This window comes from Miscanthus floridulus, chromosome 6, assembly GCF_019320115.1.
Source record: "Miscanthus floridulus cultivar M001 chromosome 6, ASM1932011v1, whole genome shotgun sequence".
In the NCBI taxonomy this organism is placed as follows: Eukaryota; Viridiplantae; Streptophyta; class Magnoliopsida; order Poales; family Poaceae; genus Miscanthus; species Miscanthus floridulus.
Window position 1 is genome coordinate 123,700,215 of NC_089585.1, and position 19,588 is coordinate 123,719,802.

Genomic DNA, 19,588 nt, shown 5'->3' on the forward strand with positions numbered 1-19,588 from the left:
ATGCACAGCTTTTGAGCATGGATATGCAAGTAAAAAAACAATAATACCATACCATTTCAACTTTTCCTATCTTCAGCCCCTTGTACTGATGCCAGGTTCCAGAAGTTTTGGCGGGAAACAACTTCCGGATGTGCAGCGGAGCTGCGACGATGGCGGGAAAGCAGTCCCCGCGGTATGTACACAAGCGTGCAGCAGAGCTGCTAGTACACCAGTAGTCGGTGAGCGCGGCAGTCAAACCGTACACGATCTCTTTTTACTGGAGGTGAAAACGCTACTGATATTTTTCGATCGTATTTTGGACCGAATTCATTTAGAGTAGTTCAGATCTGTCCATATCTGAGTCTAGATATTCAACATTCGATACTGTATTCGTATCCAAATAATCAAATCGTATATTTATGATGTCAACATCTAATCATATTATATCCGGCATGGTTGACAATATCCGAATCCGAATCCAAACAAAAATATAAAAACAAAGGTACCGATCCGTTTTCATCATTCATTCGTGGAGCGGTGCTGTTTGGGCATGTTCGGCTGGTATTAAAGCCGGCTAATAAACCAGCTCAAAGTGAATTGTTATGATAAAAAATACTGTAGATTGCGCGCGACACGCAGCAGTGGATTTTTTTGTACGAAAGTCGCAACGCGCCCGGTGTAGTGCCGTAATTGTGCGCGCCCGCAGCAATAGGTCGACACTTCTCCAGCTCGGTGAGGGGTGCCATGTCCGGTGCCGGGGGAGCCTGCTGCTTGCGTGCCGGTTTGGTGACAAATGCCAGTAAACCCCGACCAGATCCAGTGCGGCACCATCCTGGCTGGCATCCTCCATGGCTCCATCCATGCCTGTTGCTGTTGTTTTACAAGCACGAGGCTCCCCTGTTGTTGAGCAGTGGCCCGGGAACGGCACGGTCTGCTAAAACAACCAGGCCCGCCCCGACGTGCTACGCTCGACGTGCTGGAAACAGAGCCCATGCTCGACAAAGAAAAGTCGCGCCCTCCTCGCACGGCTAAAAAAATTGGCGACCCGTGCGCACGGTCTCCTTCGTCTGAACCAAAGGTTTTCTGTCTCCTCTCGTCCCCTCGATAAGCAAGCCTACATCTCAGAAAACAACGTGCTAGGCCTACAGATTCTTTGAGAACGCCGTTGAGTCGCGAGCCTGGGATCGCTGTTCTGTTGACCTGTCTAGCAACCACCCTCTCCCTAACCTACAGATTGTTTGCACCCAGACCATGGTTCCGGATTCCCAGTTCGCCGAGCGAAAGGTTTGGAGCGCACGTCGGCGGCGCGCCTGCCTACCCCTGCCGGCCACGCACGCACGCCGGCCACGTTTTGGCTTCCGCGATTAGCCACCACTGCCGTTAACCCGGAGCACGATCACGGCAAAAGTACGTGCGCGGGGCGTCCGACGTTGTCGGCGTCTTGCCTCCACCTCCATGTTTCTTTATCCCCCAAAAATGCAGGTGCCTCATGCTATTTCTGTTCGCCAGCGAGAACGCAGAGGGGAACCGCGCGCATGCCGACCGATGATTAGCGGTGGGAAGCATGCATGGCGAATTGGCGATCGGGTAAGGGCCTGTTTGTTTCCGCGTCTGCGGCGCGATTGAGCGGCAAACACGAAAACAGCCCGCCAAACGCTCCGCGTCTGACGCGAGTTGGCCGGCCGCCCGCGACACGAAACACGAAAAATTGAACTCGGCGGTGGGAAATCGCGAACACGTCCCCGGAGCTGCGTTCGCTCAACGCGGCCGCGCGTTACCCACTCCAGGAAACAAACAGGCCACGGCACGAGCCAGCCAGCCCGGCGGTTGTGGCACGATGATGCGAGAAGCATGGCGCCGGCGCCAGGTAGTCAGGGTCTTAGGGACGGCCACGGCACGAGCCAGCCAGTTCGTGCTGCGGAGAACACCAGACAGATGGGGCAATCTCCTGTTGCCACGTCGGATGGTTAGACAAGATCAACAGAGTCCGAGAATTTGCTGATTTGAGCCACTTCAGCGGCGCGGCAATCCTAGGCCTCTGTGGCTCTGATTATTATTCATGTATTATCACCATCGTTCAGTCTGTTGGTGCCCCAGGGGCCAAAATATTTCGTCCGCTGCAATGGAACTCCATGCGGGAGAGAAAATTATCAAAACGAAGAAACAATTCGAAGCTCAAAGGGTCTGGTTGAATCACATGGTCTAATTTTTAGCTTGTTAAATTTAAGTATTGGGCTTTAGACCGCTTTAACTCACTTTTATGATCTAACGGACTAATATATATTTAAAGCGTGAGCTGCAATTTAAACTTCATTTTAGACTATTTATTTGGAGTCTCAAGAGTTAAAGTGGTCTAAAGTTTAATGGATACATTTTAAATAAGGAGATCCAAACAAGCATAAATTATACTCGAGGAATGGAAGTGCACATTTTAAACAAGATTTCTATAGATGTCCTAAATGCAATCTAGGTATTTGCCCACAATCTTTCTTTCTAGCTCATCTCACACAGTGAATAAAAATATTTATCATGAGGCTCAAAATACGCCTTAGGGTTACACAGAGTGCCATCTCAAGTATCGTGCCTGCAGCCTCTGGCCCGCGACATGAAAAATGCGAGTGCTGGTTTAATCTTGCAGTGGTTTTGTCTTACGTGGTGGAAAGAGTCATCGGTACCATAAGACATTTCACGGGGTTTCCTTGATTCTCGATCGCGGTGGCATGATCCAGAAACCCATTTTAATTGGAAGCAAACACGGGGCTCCCATATCAGTCGAGTGACTAGCATATTTTGACAAAACTATTTATCAGGGCACTTATTCAGGATTTGATATTATGCCTTCAAATCTTGCTTCTCAGCGCATTGAGCAGATTCTTTACTCTAGCTCGTGTGTGTGACATGCTGACATATACAGATTAATTGTTGTGTACGCTCTGTGCGTGCGTACTCTCGGTAATAGGCTTATGTTCAAACTAGTCTCCTACAACTAAAAAGAACAAAATTTAGATATTATTTTTGTGCGACATTTATTTTGTTTCGTCCGTCTGTCCACCCCTGTAATCCCACACCCGTCGCTCCCTCGGTCTGCCTTCCCCCTGCGATCACCGCGAGTCCACGCCGCACAAAAGGAAACCGCTCCTGTGATTCCTCCGCCCACATCCCCATTGTCGCCCACCCGCAGCTGGCCGCGCCGCCGCCGCACCCGCCCGGAGCTGGCCGTGACGCCGGCCGCACCCACCCTCCTTGCGAGTCCAAAGCTCCCCACGACGGCACGGCCCCGCGACCGAATCCAGATCGGAGGTACTCCCCACTTTCCCCGCTTCTTCGCGTCACAAGCAACCCCGGACCCCTTACCGGATTGGATCTCGCACTTCGTCGGTGCCGGTGCCGGAGCCAGAGATGATGTCGTCATCGTCGGATGCGGCCGTGGCGCTGGAGCTGCAGGAGTCCGAGTGGGAGGACCTACGGCGTGAGGCCCGCAAGCTGGAGGTCGACCTCGACGTGAAGCTCTCCTCCTACACGCGCCTCGCCCACGACGAGCTGGACGCCCTGGGTGTCGGGTTCCGTCACCTGGTCACGCACACAGACGTTGCCGCCACGCTTGGCGCCGCCACGCCCATTGTCGCGCTACGGGCCGACATGGACGCGCTGGTACGTGCCTGCGCGGTGCGTGTGCCGGCATGTACGTGTTGTTCGTGCTACTCATCATTGAACTAATCTTTTCGATTTCTCTCTTCGTCGGATTCAAATCCGTTTCCAAAATTTGAGGCGTGCTAACAAAAGATTATTACTACATAGTACCAGAATTTATTCCAAGCGTGTCAAATTATTAATTTCCTGATGATTCATCTACGGAGGTGCTTGTTTAATTTTGCCGATTTGTTTTCTTGTCCGTGATAGCATTTTTACTTCAAACATGGTGGCCGTATCTTTTAATCTGTGTGCTTATAAGTCAAGAATGGAAAGCCACCGCCCATTACCGTAGTTGTTTGCATTGTTTCTTGTGTAGGATGAGCAGGAAGATTAGGTTTGGTGTATCTATCCCTGGGAACTGACATGGAGTTGGGTTTTTGACAAATTTATTAATCTGCGAGATATAGAATTGCATGTCCTTTTAATTCTACCCATTCTATCCATTTCCAGGAGCCCTTTTAATTGCATCCGTCCCAACAATATTTTTGTGGATGTAACCATTGACGGTATTTTCTCTCCACCCGCAGCATATCCAACACGTTGCCATCCCTAGCATCGAGCAACTCTTTGCCCCTTATCTTTAGTCTTTGGCCGAGCTTTAGGCTATATCGCGGTGCCTCATCCATGCAGACATACACAAAGACATTAGCAGTGCGACTATGAGATTCACTTTCAATCTTACTTCCAGGCTCATGTGATCATCTCTAACCGGGCATTAGCCGGTGCGTAGATGTGCATGTTACGTTTCGATAACATCCATAAAGACATCCTTTATTTTTCCCGTACTTTGTGTTTAAGTGGCTCACACCATGAAAATTATTAATAAATAAAAGAAAACACAGAGATGTCTTTTCTACAATATTTTATGCCTTTACCTCTCCTTCATGCTAGCCAAATTTTACCATATTGGTCCACAAATCTTACTTGCAGGCTCATCTAATCATCTCTAGCCGGGCAGTGGGCGGTGCTTAGATGTGCATGTTACGTTTGAACAACATCTATAAAGACTTCGCTTTACATCTTTTTTGCTGTCGAACTTCGTGTTGAAGCGACTCATGCCTTGAAAATTAATAAAAAATAAAATATAAAAAAAGATACCCTTTTTTGTAGCAATAGTTCATGGTTTTACCTCTCTTTCACACTAACCAAATTTTACGATATTGGTCCACAGTCTTACTTCCAAGCTCATCTGATTATCTCTAGACGGGCATTAGGTGTTTAGCAATATTTTATGGTTTTACCACTCTTTTCACGCTAGCCAAATTTTATGATATTGGTCTGCAGTCCAGGCTCATCTAATAATCTATAGCAGGGCATTAGGCGGTGTGGCGATATGCATGTTACGTTTCCATAATATCCACAAAGACATCGCTTTACATCCTTTGTGTTGTCATACTCTGGGTTGAAGCGGTTCATGCCTTGGAAAGTAATACTCCATCCGTTCCTTAATATAAGCCATATAGATTTCTAAAGAAAATTCCAAAATATAGGTACGTATCAGCTCCCACGCCGATTAGTTTGGAAACCTTTCTCCCGTACATAGCACATGCCCCAACCAATCCCTTAGATTTAGGAAGCAATCTGATTGGGAGAGAGAAGATGGCCTGATTTTTCTTTTTTTCCTCGGTCTCACATCCTTTTCCAAGCCGTGCGTTAATATTGGTGCTAAAAATTATATGGCTTATATTAAGGAACGGAGGGGTAATAAATAAAAGAAAACACAGAGATGCTGTTTTAAGCAATATGATATGGCTTTACCTATCTTTCACGCTAGCCAAATTTTATGATATTGATCTGTAGTCCAGGCTCATCTAATAATCTCTAGCAGGGCATTAGGCGGTGTGGCGATATGCATGTTACGTTTCGATAATATCCACAAAGACATCGCTTTACATCCTTTGTGTTGTCGTACTCTGGGTTGAAGCGGTTCACGCCATGGAAAGTAATAATAAATAAAAGAAAACACAGAGATGCTGTTTTAAGCAATATGATATGGCTTTACCTATCTTTCACACTAGTGGAATTTTATTATATTGGTCCGCAATCTGACTTCTAGACTCATCTCACCGTCTCTAGCCGAGCATTAGGTGGTGCGTTAATGTGCATGTTACGTTTCGACAATATTCATAAAGACCTCGGTTTACATCTTTTATGCTGTCATACTTTGTGTTCAAGCGGCTCACGCGATAGAAATTATTAACAAATAAAAGAAAACTCAAATATGTTTTTTTAGCAATATTTCATAGTTTTACCTCTCTTTCACGTTGGCCAAATTTTACCATATTAATCAACACTATGCCCATATACTTATTTTGCTTGGGCATGGACCTTCGTTGAGTTCGCAAGTTGTGTTTCCCACATCAAATCCGACCGTTTTACTTGATTTGGTAATGATTGAGTGCTCATGTGTAAATACGAACTTTCCTTTGTTAACCAATGGTGCTGTGTTGTCAACGTTCGTTGAACTGCCATTTTTACATTGGAGGATGGGAGCTGTTGGCGGGTGACAGACAATATGAAAAGAGCACTCATCATATGAAACCAATGCCAATGCCACAAATAGGAGCAACAACCGTGAAAAAAGAGAAACAGGAGGTGAAACTCTCCCTGTTCCTCGTTTCACAAAATGGAAGCCATTTTAGTAGACGCCCCCGCCCGGTTTAGTTAACCACACGAGTTAGACGGCGCGAGAAGCACGAAAACACGCCCCGCCGCTAATCCAATCTCGCGATAAGCCCCGTTTCTCTCCCCTGGGCGCGCTTTATAAGCCACCCGCGCTTCTAGAGCGGTAGGAGTAGTTTGACCTCCGCAAGGCCCTCTCGCCGTCCTTCCCTTCGACATTCTCGCTGGCTCCCTCCCCGTCCGTCGTCTTTGGCTGGGGCAGATAGCAAAATCTGATATCCCTGGGGCTTTGCCGTCCGGGTCCCCTACCTTCTCATCTCTCACACAAAGCAGAAGGGGAGGAGTTTTAGGGAGGGAGGGCAGGAGGAGCCATCATCGTGTCCGTGCTGGCCATTATTATTTCTTCCTCCAGCGGCAATTTCTGGCTAGCGTACCGGGCAGGCGTGCTATATTTACTCGGGTTCGTGGCCGTCCCGGTCCGTCCAAGCATGTAGAGTGGCGTGTCCTTCCTTGGCGGAATGGCGGAGGAGTGCCCGCCCGCTGGCGGCGCGGAGCTCTGGCTTCCCGACGAGTTCCTGGACGACGACTTCTTCTCCGAGGAGGAGAAGGCGGCGGTCGCGGCCAAGAGCGAGAGCGACGAGGAGGAAGGAGTGGATGGCCTCTCGCGCCGCGTGGCTGGGCTCGTCGTCGGCAACGGGAAGGGAGGAGGAGGCGACGGTTCCCCTGCAAAGGTTGGTTGGTTGCCTTTTCTGTTGTGGTGCCATGTTTGGAAGTTTCCGGTTTCGAATTTCGCGGAGCTCTGATCGTTTCCTTTCCCCCTTTCTCGTGTGTGTGGCAGGCGGAAGTGCTGGCCGGCTCGCCGCAGTCGATTCTGTGCGGCCTGCATGCTTCCGGGGAGGACAGCCCGAACGGCGCTGCGTCGCAGGTCAGCTCGCCGCCGTCGTCGCCGCTGGAGCAGGCGCCGGCGGATCCCTGGGACCTGCTGAACGAGGCGGCCGGCCAGGTGGCCCGCTTGCGCACAACCAGCATCCCCGTGCCAACGAACGCGGCCGCCAATCAAGGACAGCCCGTCATGCCGCCGCCGGCAAAGAAGCTCTCTGCGCCGGCCGAGGCTCCGAAGGCTGCGGGTGCCAACCACTCTCAGCCGAATAACTCGATGGAACAGCGCCGGATTCAAATTGCTCGAGTGAGTCCCTCCGCCGTAGATTGCGGCGACGCACAGACTCGGACACTTGTTTTGGTTTCTGATGCCGTTTTCCTCGGCGTGGTTCTGTTACTGCAGTTTAATGCCCTGAAGCAGCAGCAGCTTCTCAAGCACCAGCGGGAGCGGGAGCTCGCCGTCGCTACGGCGGCGGCCTGGGGCACTCGTGTTGCTGGGTCTCATCGTGCCGGTGCCGCCGGGTACGGAGCGCCGGCGCCAAATGTCCTCAACGCGTCCGCGTGGCCCCCGCTCCAGAAGTCGCAGCAGCAGCAGCAACCGCCGGCGTCACCGGCGGGTATGCGCGCCCTCTTCCTCACCCCTCCCGGCGCCAAGCGCGAGTGCGCCGGCACCGGCGTGTTCATCCCCCGCCAGGCCGGCGCCCCCGCCGAGCCCAAGAAGAAGCCAGGTAAGCGCACCGGCACCGCGCCCACCGATTACAGATGCCTTTCTGGTCTACTGGTGGATTCTTTAAGAATGTTAACCGATTTTTATTACCATGCTGGCCGTGAACAGCGTGCTCCCCTGTTCTTCTCCCGGCGCGCGTCGTGCAGGCACTCAACCTCAACGTCGAGGACCTCGGGGCCCGTCCCATCTACCCCGGCGGTTTCGTTCTTGATCACGGTAATTACTTTCCTTAAGTACACTTGCTCATTAATGTGGCTTGGCTGGTCTGATGAATGAATGGCGCTAACAGTTGCATGCTCCTCTTGTGTGTTTTTACTTCAGATGCACTGGTGAGTCGGAGCAACGCTCTGCTGGCGGCTCGTTCGTCCCAGCTCCATGGCGCCTCTTCCCGCGAGGTGAATCTCCCCCAGGAATGGACGTATTGAAGCGCCGAATCCCGCCACCGCTGCAAGATGATCCCTTCCCAGATTAACGGGTCATATTCAAGAAAAAAATTTACTATTGCTATTGCTAGCAATAGGTAGGTGTTAGGCTAGAAGTAGAGGCAGCGGTGGTAGCATTATCCATCATGCATCATCAGCGTTAGGTGTTCTTTTGTGCGGGTGATATATTGGTTATTTTGGGGATGATGGTTGGTGATGGATGGGAGCCGATGAACAAGAGCGAAATCCATGGCTTTCGCAGGTCGTTAGGGGAGGAAATAAGTGGGCGCTTTTGGAGAACTACTCCGATGGTTAGCTGGTTCCCAAGAAAAATCATCAGCAGTCTGTTTGTGAAAGAGATGTCAGTGTAAGCAAGAAATAATAAGAGCTCCATATTTCCTTTTTTTTCTGTTTTGGTGTTGATGTGCAGAAACGGATCAGGCTTTCTTTCTTGCTCCTTTTTGTTTTCCCGTTGCTTCAAGGGTAAGGAATCGCCGTCTTCAGGAAAGATACTCGTACTAGAGTACTATCACTTTGTTAGTTTTGGCTGCGGCTTCATTTTTTTCTTATGATTGTTGGAGTGATCGGTTTAGTGTGGTTCGATGATTCAGTTATCGTTAGTGCAGGAAGAAGAAGAGGGGTGAACAGAACAGGTGGTTGGTTGCAGTCTACTTCTTGAGCTCTCTCCCGCTCTCGCTATCCCCACCCCCCTGAACAAGTCTAGTTTATGAAGTCAAGTTGCTTAACTTGGCGGCATGTGATTCCTTTATTCTGGCTTACTCGTTGCCATCGAAGCTAACGGGTCAGCTGCCACCAAAGAATCTGGCTCTGGCCGGGCCTCCGGGCCCGGGATCTTGCATTGCTATTCCGTGGCCGCCATGTCACTGTCCCCCTCCTCCCCCAGGCCGGCCCCCCCCGGCCCCGGACAGCGATGCCTGTGAACTCCCCGTAAATTTTCCTGCATTTTATTGGCAAGGTCCGCAGGTTCAGTTTTACCCCCCCAGCAGGTCGCTCTGAATCTTCTTCGCTGGTCCCTCTCCAGTCCATGCGAGAGCGAGCGAGGCCGCCAGTTTCCGTGGCCCTCGACGCAACGAGGAGAGAGAGGTGCGTGGGCGGCGTGCGTCTGGCCCAGATTCCGTTTCGCAGCGGATGGCCGGTTGCTGTCGTCCCGTCGCGGCGCGGATGGCCTGGCGCTTTGCCTCTTTGCTCTTGGTCGTTTGTGCTGTTGCCCTGCCCGCGCGCCGACCCGGTCAAGCTGAGCAGGCCATCGAACGCCTTTATCTCATCGACACAGGCAGCCGAACTCCTTTCGTTTTTGGCCAGACGAACGCCTTTCCTTCCGTGGCCTTGAAACGAACGTGATAAGACTTGACAGGGTCACTGCCCCGTAGCATATATACTGACATCTGGTTGAATAGCAAATTCTAGAACATGCTAGTGCGAGAAACAGGGGGTGTTACGTAGGTGCAAATCATCGGCTGTCTTTGTAGAAGACGAGCTTGCCATGGGGTGCTTGTCGGTGGCGCAGTGAAGTCCGACGGTGAAGTCGCGGACGCTGTGGCGGCAGTACAGAAGCGGCGGTGGCCGGTGGCGGTCTTCCCGTCACTGGCAACGCCCCCCTTACTAGATCAGCTTAGGGTTTAGGGACTCTAGGTGGGGCATCTGGCGGCTCAGGTGATTCTCGTGCCTTGTGCTCCGGCCCCCACCTCTCTTTTTATGGCGCTATACGACGGGGCCAACCAATCATGGAGCGGTTGGGCGCCCCCGATCAGGACGTGGATCCAAGGGCCCAATTGACCGGTGGAGATCAATCTAACAGAACAAACTCTGGCGACGTGACGGAGGCATCGTAGTTAAGGATGGAAACGGATCAGATACGCATGGAATCGGATCTGGATATAACCTTTTACCACATTTTAATTCGAATACGGATACGGATTCGAATATTTTTGAATACGAATACAAAACGGATGTCTCGGATTCGGATTTCTATTCGGATATTTACTCAAGTCAACTCAAAATATATATTGTTAAGTTTAACATACATTAATAAAATTTTACTACTAAGTACATCGTTAACCAAAGTGAACTAATGAAAGCACATTTCTAATAATCTCTAATGTCAAAGTAAACTAAATTATACTGGTTAATATTGAATAAAATAATTGATCAAGTGAAGAAATTCAAAATAAAAATGGTAGAAAACAAATAGCCATTTTACTTTATCAATAGTATTGGAATTACAAAATTATCACACAGGTAGAGATTAAAGCATTTGTGTATATAACATAGACAAGCATGGCATAGAAAAATAATATAGTTATCAATAAATATTTAATAATTAAGTATATCAATTAATCAATCAATATTATATTTATATAAACATTTATCATGAAATTATAAATTTATATAAATATTTTAAATCAATAAATAAATAAACTAAAAGCATTAAATTAATTTAAAAGAACAAATATATTAGGATTAAACTAAATTATAAAAATACTAAAATTAATTTAAACTTTATGTATCATTAATATTTTTAAATTAATACTAAAAGTTATTTATAGATAATTGTATATACTATTAAATGGGTCCAATGCATTATTAGTAATAATAAAATTCAATAATTGGTCACTCGTTGTGGAAAGAAAATATTTAAGTAGGTTCATGATGCCTTGTTTTCTTTGCGGATACGGATACTGTCGGATATTGTCGAATACGGATCTGGAATCGGATAGAGAAAAACACTGAAAAATGAATTCGGATGTATTCATTTAGTATCCATATTAGAAACCGGATACGAATACAGATATCCATATTATCAGTTTTAGCGAATACGGATATCGAATAATTCGGATATCCATTTCCATTCTCCATCGCATGTCGAGAATCGAGGCCGACCGTGAGATCTTTTCCTCCGGTGAGCAAAGCCGCATATCCGGTGAGCAAAGCCGCATAAGGCTGGTGTCTTGTACTACGTATGTTTGATCCGTATCTCTTGGCAGTGGCAGAGCTGTGTGAAGATGAATCAGATTATCCCCGCGGCTTTTGTAGTTTCGCTTTTGCGGATACTTATCGTACTTGCGAGCCGCGAGGGATGTAGCCTGTAGGGAGTATTTTGTAACATATCTGAGGCAACGCATTTCCCTTTGTTTCAGCGTCTTTTATTTATTGGTGTAACTTTTGGAAATCTCAGTAGCCCATGTGATTGGAACCGGGATGGAGAAAGAACCTTGTGCCGCATGAGGTGTCGATCTGGCGAGCTTTTTTCTGTCCCCCGGCTCAGTCGGCAGCTGATCGGGAACGGGACGCATCGTCCGCTCCTGTGACGCTTCGCTTCGCTTCGCTCCGGTACGAGGGAACGGGGAGTGCGTCCCTCTCCCTCCCTCCGTCCCGGTGTTGTCTTCACCGGCGGAAAAAAAAAGGGTGGTTGCGTCCGACCAGGTGCATCCGCGCGCCCATGTGGCCGGAACACATGTTCCGGGAGCGGATCCAGCAGCGGCCGAATGGTGGCACGGCTCACCACACCACACCAGTCGTCCATGGGTCTGGCTCGGCTCGCAGCTCGCTGTCACGCCGGTTGCGTGGTTGCACTCTCCGTGCCCGTTCAGTCCCTCACAAATCCTTTCGCTCCTGCTTGCTCAAGCTTGCGTGAGTGGTACGTATAGTACGTACAGAGCGCAGTAGCACTGTCACACTGTGCCACAAATATACGGGCATATTTGAATGACTGAATCTACGGGTATCGTAATGTTATACGTACTGCTGGTATATAGACTGTAGTGTATAAAACTAAAAAAATGGTACACCACACAAAGTGCACAGTACATACAGAATTAAAAAATCTCTGGCGAGTAGTACTAGATGGATGCTTCTTTCTTTCTTTCTTTTTTGAGCGGAGCGGGTGGGTGGATGCTGGTACAGAATTCAAAAATCTCCCGAGAGGAGCAGCGCCAGCAGAAGAATGCAACTGTCAGGGAATTCAAAATGGCCAGGGCGGGCTCATCATTTCAAATATACTCCCAGTCTCCCAGACAAAGTCAACTAAGATTATGCACCGCTGATGCGGGATCAGTAACCTGTTTATGTCAGAACCACCGAGCACCAACCATGGCCGCCGACAATTACCCAAGCAATTTTGAATTGACGCAAGACAATTGGAAGATTTGCGCCGACTTTCTCACTGACAGTTTTAATTCTTTAGTGCCTAGCAGACCAGGTGTACTAAACTAACGGTGGTCAAACTGCTGCCAATTGCCATCAGTAACTTAGCCAGCACAGCTGAGACCATAACTACTCACTCTATTTGAAATTATAAGATTTTCATGGTTAAATTAGATTCAGTCTTTGATCAACAATTCATCTATTTGCGTGATTTTTGTGACATCAAATTGCTATTACATATATAGTCTCTTATCACACAAACAAAACATAGTTATAGTAAATATTAATCAAAGCCTGCTTTAGTACACCTTGTAAAAAACTTGAAAGATGTATATAATTTTTTTCTTGAGGATTTTCCACCAAAAGGAACAGGGACAAGACAACACATGCATGAAGACACAAGCATGAAGAAACAGAGACACAAGGGCCGAGCCAGAGGGTCGGCAGGTGCCATGGCCTTCCCTAACAAATCAACAGTTTTTTTTCTACTTAATATATAGTTTAATATCTATATTTATGTAAAAATATAAATAATAATAAAATTCTATGAAACACATTAGAATGAAATATTTTGATTAATCTAAACCTCCTACTGTCGCTTGTCTGAATTCTGGAGGAATCTGGATGCTTTGGAGGAATGCTGGAGGAATTTGTGAGAGAAAAACATTGTTCCGGATGAAAAAATAAGCGGATCAAGCCGGGTTTAAGGACACGCGAACGGGGCCTTAGTGAAATGTTAGGTTTTGTTAAATGCATACTTACATTTCATTATCTTTTTATATTTTATTGAACATGAACTTAACTAGTAGTAATAATAATTCGGAGGTCATCTTTATCACGATAAGTTTATTGAGCGGCACTATTATTATTATACCGTATCACTTTTTATCGTGAATCACACTACAAATGCAGACACTCACATGTATGCTTGCACAATCATCTCTGTAAACACACTCACGTTCTACCCCATTACGAACGCCTTCGAAATACTAGACCCATAGATTTCGAGATTCCTAAATCACCACATGCACTTCGTTGTCGACAGACACAGTTGCCTACCACGATAAGAATAACATTGTTAAATCGTTAAGTACTAGAATAAATCTACAAAAATAAGAGCAACTACATTGATAATAAATGGTCATGTTCCACCACAAGAACGTAAGCGTGTTTAGTTGCACCCCAACTTCTAAAAAAGTGTTACAGTACCTGTCACATCGAATGTTTGCGACCCGTGTATGGAGCATTAAATCTCTTTCACCGGCTCCCCCGTGTACATTGAATCTCTTTCACCGGCTCCCCCGTGTATAATTCCTTCTTCGGCTCTGAAGAGAGAACACATGCCATACCCTGGTGGCCCTCCGTTTTGGCAATTGGCAGCACACTGTTTTTGCAAGAGTTTGAGCTGGCCCTGGACCATGGAGGCATGGACACGCTCATGTTCTATCTGGGAAGTACTCGCTGTATCCGGCTAGTGAGGGGACCAGTAGTGACAGCAGATCAGCAAGGGAACAGCGTGTACGTATAGAATCTAGCGGTACAACCATGTCATTGAATTTTGGAGGCTTTCTTCCCCTTTCGGCCCCGTTCGCGTGCCCTTAAATCCGGTTTGATCCGCTTCTTTTTTCATCCAGAATAGTATTTTTCTCTCACAAATTCCTCCAGTATTCCTCAAACCATCCAAATTTCTCCAGAATTTCTCCAAGCTCTGCTACAATCAACTCTGAGCAATTGCTGGCATGATATGAGGGGTCTAGAGAACCGACGTACGGGTACCAGTGTGTGCCCTGCGTTATGCAGATGGGCATTGAGGTGATTTTTTTTAGATCTAATTATGATCGATTGATTAGTTGTTCCCGAAAAAATGTCATTGTAGTTTATTTTCTCATCATTCAAATTACGCAAACTACCATTTTAGTTCATCTGAACATGTTTTTGATCGACCCAATGACTAAATAAAATAGTAAAAGTAGTTAGAGCTTGCAAAATCCCTAGTTCTTCGCCTAGCGTATGTCCTAGTACTCCTTGCACGAATCTTCTCTGTACTTGGCTATCCCCGTGCAATTGAGTCATTGACAATGCAATCAGGTTTACTAGCACCTAAAAAAAAGGGAATCCCTGAATTTCAGGTGCCTGAGCTTTTGAATTTTTTTTCAGGCGATGCATATCAGTTGTAGGATAGGAAATGGACGGTCCAGATTGGATCACGCCCTTTTCATCTTCTTCCTCACGATAGCGCCCTCCCCCCCCCCCCCCCCCTCCCCCCAGCCGTCCACCGCCCCGCTGCTGTGGCCTCCCTCTTCCCCTCCCCTTCTCCCGCGAGAACGGCAGTGACACCCCCGCCTTGACTTGATCCGGCCGCCTCCACCGCCGCCATGGCTTCGAAGCTGCCCGACCGCTTCTCCTGCCTAGCTCTCCTAGAAACCCCTTCTATACCTGCCGGAGTTTAGAGAAGAAAAAAGGGGAGAGGCCAGAGAGGGAGGCTAGAGTTGGAGAAGAAAGCTCGCCGGAATCGGAGAAGACATCGGGGTTGGGGAAGACGCCGGGGGGGGGGGGGGGGGTTGGCACGCACGGCAAGGGAGCTGTCGCCTCTGAGATTTTAGGCGTCTGCTCTCTAGAAAATGTGTTAAACAAAATCCAATTCTAGATTTTGAATAAGTTAAACTTTTCTAAGTTAACCAAGTTTTTAGAAAACAACAACAATATTTGTGTCTCCAATTAAGGCCCCGTTTGGCACGGCTTTGGCTCGTGAAAAAACAGCTCTGGCTCTGGCTCGTATGGAAAAGCAGTTTTTTCTAGCTCTGGCTTATTTTGTACGAAAACGTTTGGCAAAACGGCTTCTTCTGGCTTTTCAGATTGGAAAGAAGATGTCAAATATCCAAAATACCCTTATATTTCTTTTTTTCTCTTTTCTTTTTATTTTTTTCTCTTCATTTTCCTTTTCATTTTTCCCTTCTCTCTCCTTATCCGATCGGCCTTCCCTTCTTTTCCCCTCCTCTCTCCTTATCCGATCGGCCTTTCTTTCCTCCTTTCTCTCTTGGGCGGCATCCAGGCCACCACCCGTGCCCCCACCTCCGTGCTCTCCGCTGGCGCATCAGGGGTCTGCGCCGCCGCCGGTGCTCCACCCGCGTCGCCGAGCTCCACCATGGATGCCGCCTCCGCTCGCGCAGTCAAGCTCCGCAATGGTCGTGGCCTCGGCACGCCACCGAGATCCAACATGGTCGCGGCCTCGGCACACCGCCGTGCTCCGCTTCGGCTGCTGAGCTTCGGCCCGACCATGGGCTCCGCACGCGTCGTCGGCCGCCATGGCGCCCGCCGACCACCACCCCCACCGCCGCCTCCACGCTGCTGCTGAGCTCGCAGGCTTGCCTGATGGCAAATGTTTTAATTTCTGTGAAATAGCAAGGGCACATGCATACTTTAGTATTTTGGGTGGAGGAATGAGCAGGTATGAGCCACTATTTTTGGCTTCTCATCGGTGGAAGAACCTAGAGAGCGAAAAAGGTGGGGCTTCTCCTGGCTTTTCCTCGTGAGCCATTTTGAGTTATAGTGTTTGGCAGGGCTTCACCATGAGCCGCTCGATGAGCCCTGCCAAAGGGGGGCTAAATTTTCTATGAAAATAGAGGGAGAGAACCGATTGGTCTTGGCTCGGTGGGAACATGGGCTGCTCACCGCGTCCACATGGGGCTGCTGCTGAAGCTGCCGAGGTTTCCCATTCTGTTCCATCGCTGCCAACACAGCTAGAGCCGTGCCGTGCGTGTGTGTATAGCACTGTAGTCTATCTATGGGCGATGAATCGAGAAGCTTCTGCCGGCGACGGCGACGGCTGTTTGGCTAACCACTTCCTTCAGTTGGCAGGCGCCATACTTTATGCAACGGTATCCAGCCTGTTTGCTTGGTCGTAAACGATCGTAAATTTCCAGCCAGAATAGTATTTTTCTCTCACACCAAACCAACCAGCAGTAATAATCCACTATTGTATACGATCGTTTCACCCCTAGCCGAGCAAGCTGATCAATGTCTGCCTCGTCATGCATGTGCCATGACGCGCCGACGGACACCGACGCCTTTCGCGGCTCGCCTCTAACCCATGTGTCGTACTCTCTGGTTAACCCATCTTTTGCCGCCGGGCCAGGGTGCCAGGTTGCTGCAATCCGTGATTAAGGCCCCGTTTGCTTGGCTGAAATTGACTGAAATAACAAGCCAAAGCTGAATTGTTGTGAGATAAAAATAATATTTCGGTTGAAAAAAAACCCGAACAAGTTTGCTTTTATGGTAAGTCGAATGGGGCCTAAACTTGGAGGACCAACAATCATTATTGCTCCCGTAGTTTTTAATGTAACCACAAATCATTACAGCTGCTCCCTCCATAGTTTCATTTTGCCATTGTACGGTGACAGCGCCGCCTCATGTGCTGTGCCTACTTCATTTAGATGAACCCCCAGAAGAAATTAATCTCCTTCGGTGCGTGCACCACAACTCACGAGCTTGCTACTCACGCGACGGATGGCTAGATGCATGCATTGTAAAGTTTGCCTTACTGTCATCAGAGAATGCACTGACCAGTGTAGAGTTGGAGCGCTTAATCTTGAGTCCAAGCTTAATGGTACCACTCACATACCGCAAGATTCTTTTGACAGCACTCCAATGAACTATGGTCGGGGCATAAAGATATTGGCACACTTTATTGACAGCAAAGGAGATATCAGGCCGGGTAAGAGTGAGGCACTCCAAAGCACCAACCACACTTCTATACCGTGTTGAATCATCAGGACCAAGTGGGTCACCAGCAGTAAGTCTAAGCTTCTCTGTAGAGGAAAGAGGCGTGTCGACTGCCTTAGCTTTATCCATACCTGAACGGGACAAAACATCAGCTGCATAGCGCCCTTGAGAGAGAACAAGTCCATCCGATACTTGCTTGACCTCAATTCCCAAAAAATAGTGCAAATTGCCCAAGTCCTTGAGAGCAAAGTCTCACTGCAGATCCTTGAGAAGTGCCTCGGTTGCTTGAGAAAAGGAGCTAGCAACAATAATATCGTCAACATAGACAAGAACAAACATACTGTAACCACCACGATTATAGAAAAATAGTGAGGTGTTCGCCTTGGATGCCACAAAACCAAGTGATTCCAATCTTTGACACAACCTAGCATACCAAGCTCGTGGAACCTGTTTTAAACCATAGAGTGCTTTATCAAGTTTGCAAACATATGTAGGATGACTAGAATCTGCATACCCTGGGGGCTGTTGCATGTAGACTTCCTCCTCCAAGAGACCATGGAGGAAAGCATTTTGTACATCGAGTTGTCGAAGTGACCATCCCTTGGACACGACAATAGAGAGGATAAGTCGAATGGTTGCAGCTTTGACAACTGGACTAAACGTCTCTTCATAGTCTATGCCATATTGTTGCTTGAACCCCTTTGCTACTAACCGTGCCTTGTAACGATCAACAGTCCCATCTGCCTTACGCTTGATCTTATAGACCCACTTGCAACTGACAATATTTTTCCCTTTGGGACGTGGTACAAGATGCCACGTTTTATTTTTCATCAACGCTTGGTATTCTGCATCCATAGCCGTGGCCCAATGCGTGTGACTTAGTGCCTCATCTACAATTGTTGGTTCACCTGTTGGGACCTTGGCATGCATACACCATCGAACAGTTCCATCAGTATGTGATTTAGGTTTTGAAATACCTTGAGAAAGACGTGTAGACGGACGCTCAGAAATGGTCTCAGGAGCAGCATCCGCAACGGTCTCAGGAGCAGCAGCCTCAGCGAATCCCGTGGAAAGGGTCTCGATCGGTGCAGCTGTCCCCCCGGTGAGATCCGTCTGTGGCTCGGCATGTGGCAGTGGAGAGACGCGTGGCGCGGAAGAAGGCGCAGACGATCTGGAGCCGCTTCCAGAGGACAAAGAGTGTGACGGCGGATTGGTGGACTCCGATCCCGGAGACGATGTGCCGGCGCTAGTTGACGTGGAATCCAGCGTAGGCGGATCGTTCTCGAGGCGAGCGCTGACTCCTGCCGAGGAACACATGAACTGGCCCGGTAATATGGTGGTGATACGCTGCGTGTCTTCACGATTGGAGCTGGGATTTTCACCTGTAGATTCTACAGCATCAAGAGAACTTGAAGATCTATTAGTGGAGGCAGGAGAAGGCGTATGTTGGTGTAGCAAAGTTACGTTCCCGAGGCTAGTAGATGATGAAGCAAAAAGATCGAGTAAAAGCTCAATCTCTTTGCGGAGTCTTGCACCGACATTAGGGTGAAGAGATGCAAAAGGGAAAACATGCTCATCAAACACCACATCGCGAGAGATGTACACACGGCCATCCTTGGGATCAAGGCATTTATAGCCTTTGTGAAGGGAACTATAGCCAATGAAAACACACTGATTGGAATGAAAGGCTAATTTTCGAGAGTTGTAGGGCCTGAGATTCGGCCATACAGCACACCCAAAAGTGCGAAGAAAATTGTAGTCAGGTTTTTGTTTGAACAACCTTGAAAAAGGAGATTCATCCTCAATAACCTTAGAGGGCAGTCTATTAATGAGATAGACTGCAGTGAAAACCGCCTCATCCCAGAATTTTAGTGGCATAGACGCATGATCAAGAAGAGTGAGGGCCATTTCGACTATATGACGGTGTTTGCGCTCAGCAGAGCCGTTTTGTTGGTGAGCATGGGGGCAAGATATTTGGTGAGTGATGCCTACATGCTTGAAAAAGGAGTGCAAAGCTTGATACTCCCCACCCCATTCAGTTTGGATGGTTTGTATCTGGCGGCCAAATTGCCTTTCGACAAGGCTTTGAAATTCATGAAAAATAGAGAAAACTTCAGATTTGTGCCGCAATAAATAAAGCCAAGTAAATTTACTATGGTCATCAATGAAACTAACATAGTATGAATATCGTCCAACAGAACTAGGAGCAAGCCCCCATACATCTGAAAAGACTAGGTCCATAGGACTAGCCGACACACTTTTGGACTTGGGATAAGGCAACTGATGACTCTTGCCTTGTTGGCAAGCGTCACACACTCTATCATTATTGGAATCATGAAAAAAGGACAGCCTATGGCGATCTAGGACTTGCTTGACAACA

General features: G+C 48.1%; 1 protein-coding gene and 1 pseudogene across 1 annotated transcript; both read left to right on the forward strand.

Moving 5' to 3' along the window:
* The first annotated feature begins 6,474 nt into the window (after positions 1 to 6,474).
* LOC136459428 (uncharacterized) lies at positions 6,475 to 8,727 on the forward strand. The gene is made up of 5 exons (XM_066459283.1): positions 6,475 to 7,025; positions 7,133 to 7,480; positions 7,577 to 7,901; positions 8,009 to 8,116; positions 8,222 to 8,727. The coding sequence occupies exons 1-5, from the start codon at positions 6,813 to 6,815 to the stop codon at positions 8,323 to 8,325; spliced, it is 1,098 nt and encodes a 365-aa protein (XP_066315380.1). The 5' UTR covers positions 6,475 to 6,812; the 3' UTR covers positions 8,326 to 8,727.
* A 350-nt stretch (positions 8,728 to 9,077) lies between these two features.
* On the forward strand, positions 9,078 to 9,673 carry LOC136461166 (uncharacterized; annotated as a pseudogene).
* The last annotated feature ends 9,915 nt before the right edge of the window (positions 9,674 to 19,588 follow it).

Excerpts from the sequence above, each read along its gene's own strand:
- LOC136459428 (XM_066459283.1), top strand. The coding sequence starts at position 6,813 with ATGGCGGAGGAGTGCCCGCCCGCTGGCGGCGCGGAGCTCTGGCTTCCC. Across the intron at positions 7,026-7,132 it reads GCGACGGTTCCCCTGCAAAG|GCGGAAGTGCTGGCCGGCTC; the intron begins GTTGGTTGGTTG and ends TGTGTGTGGCAG. Across the intron at positions 8,117-8,221 it reads CGGTTTCGTTCTTGATCACG|ATGCACTGGTGAGTCGGAGC; the intron begins GTAATTACTTTC and ends TTTTTACTTCAG.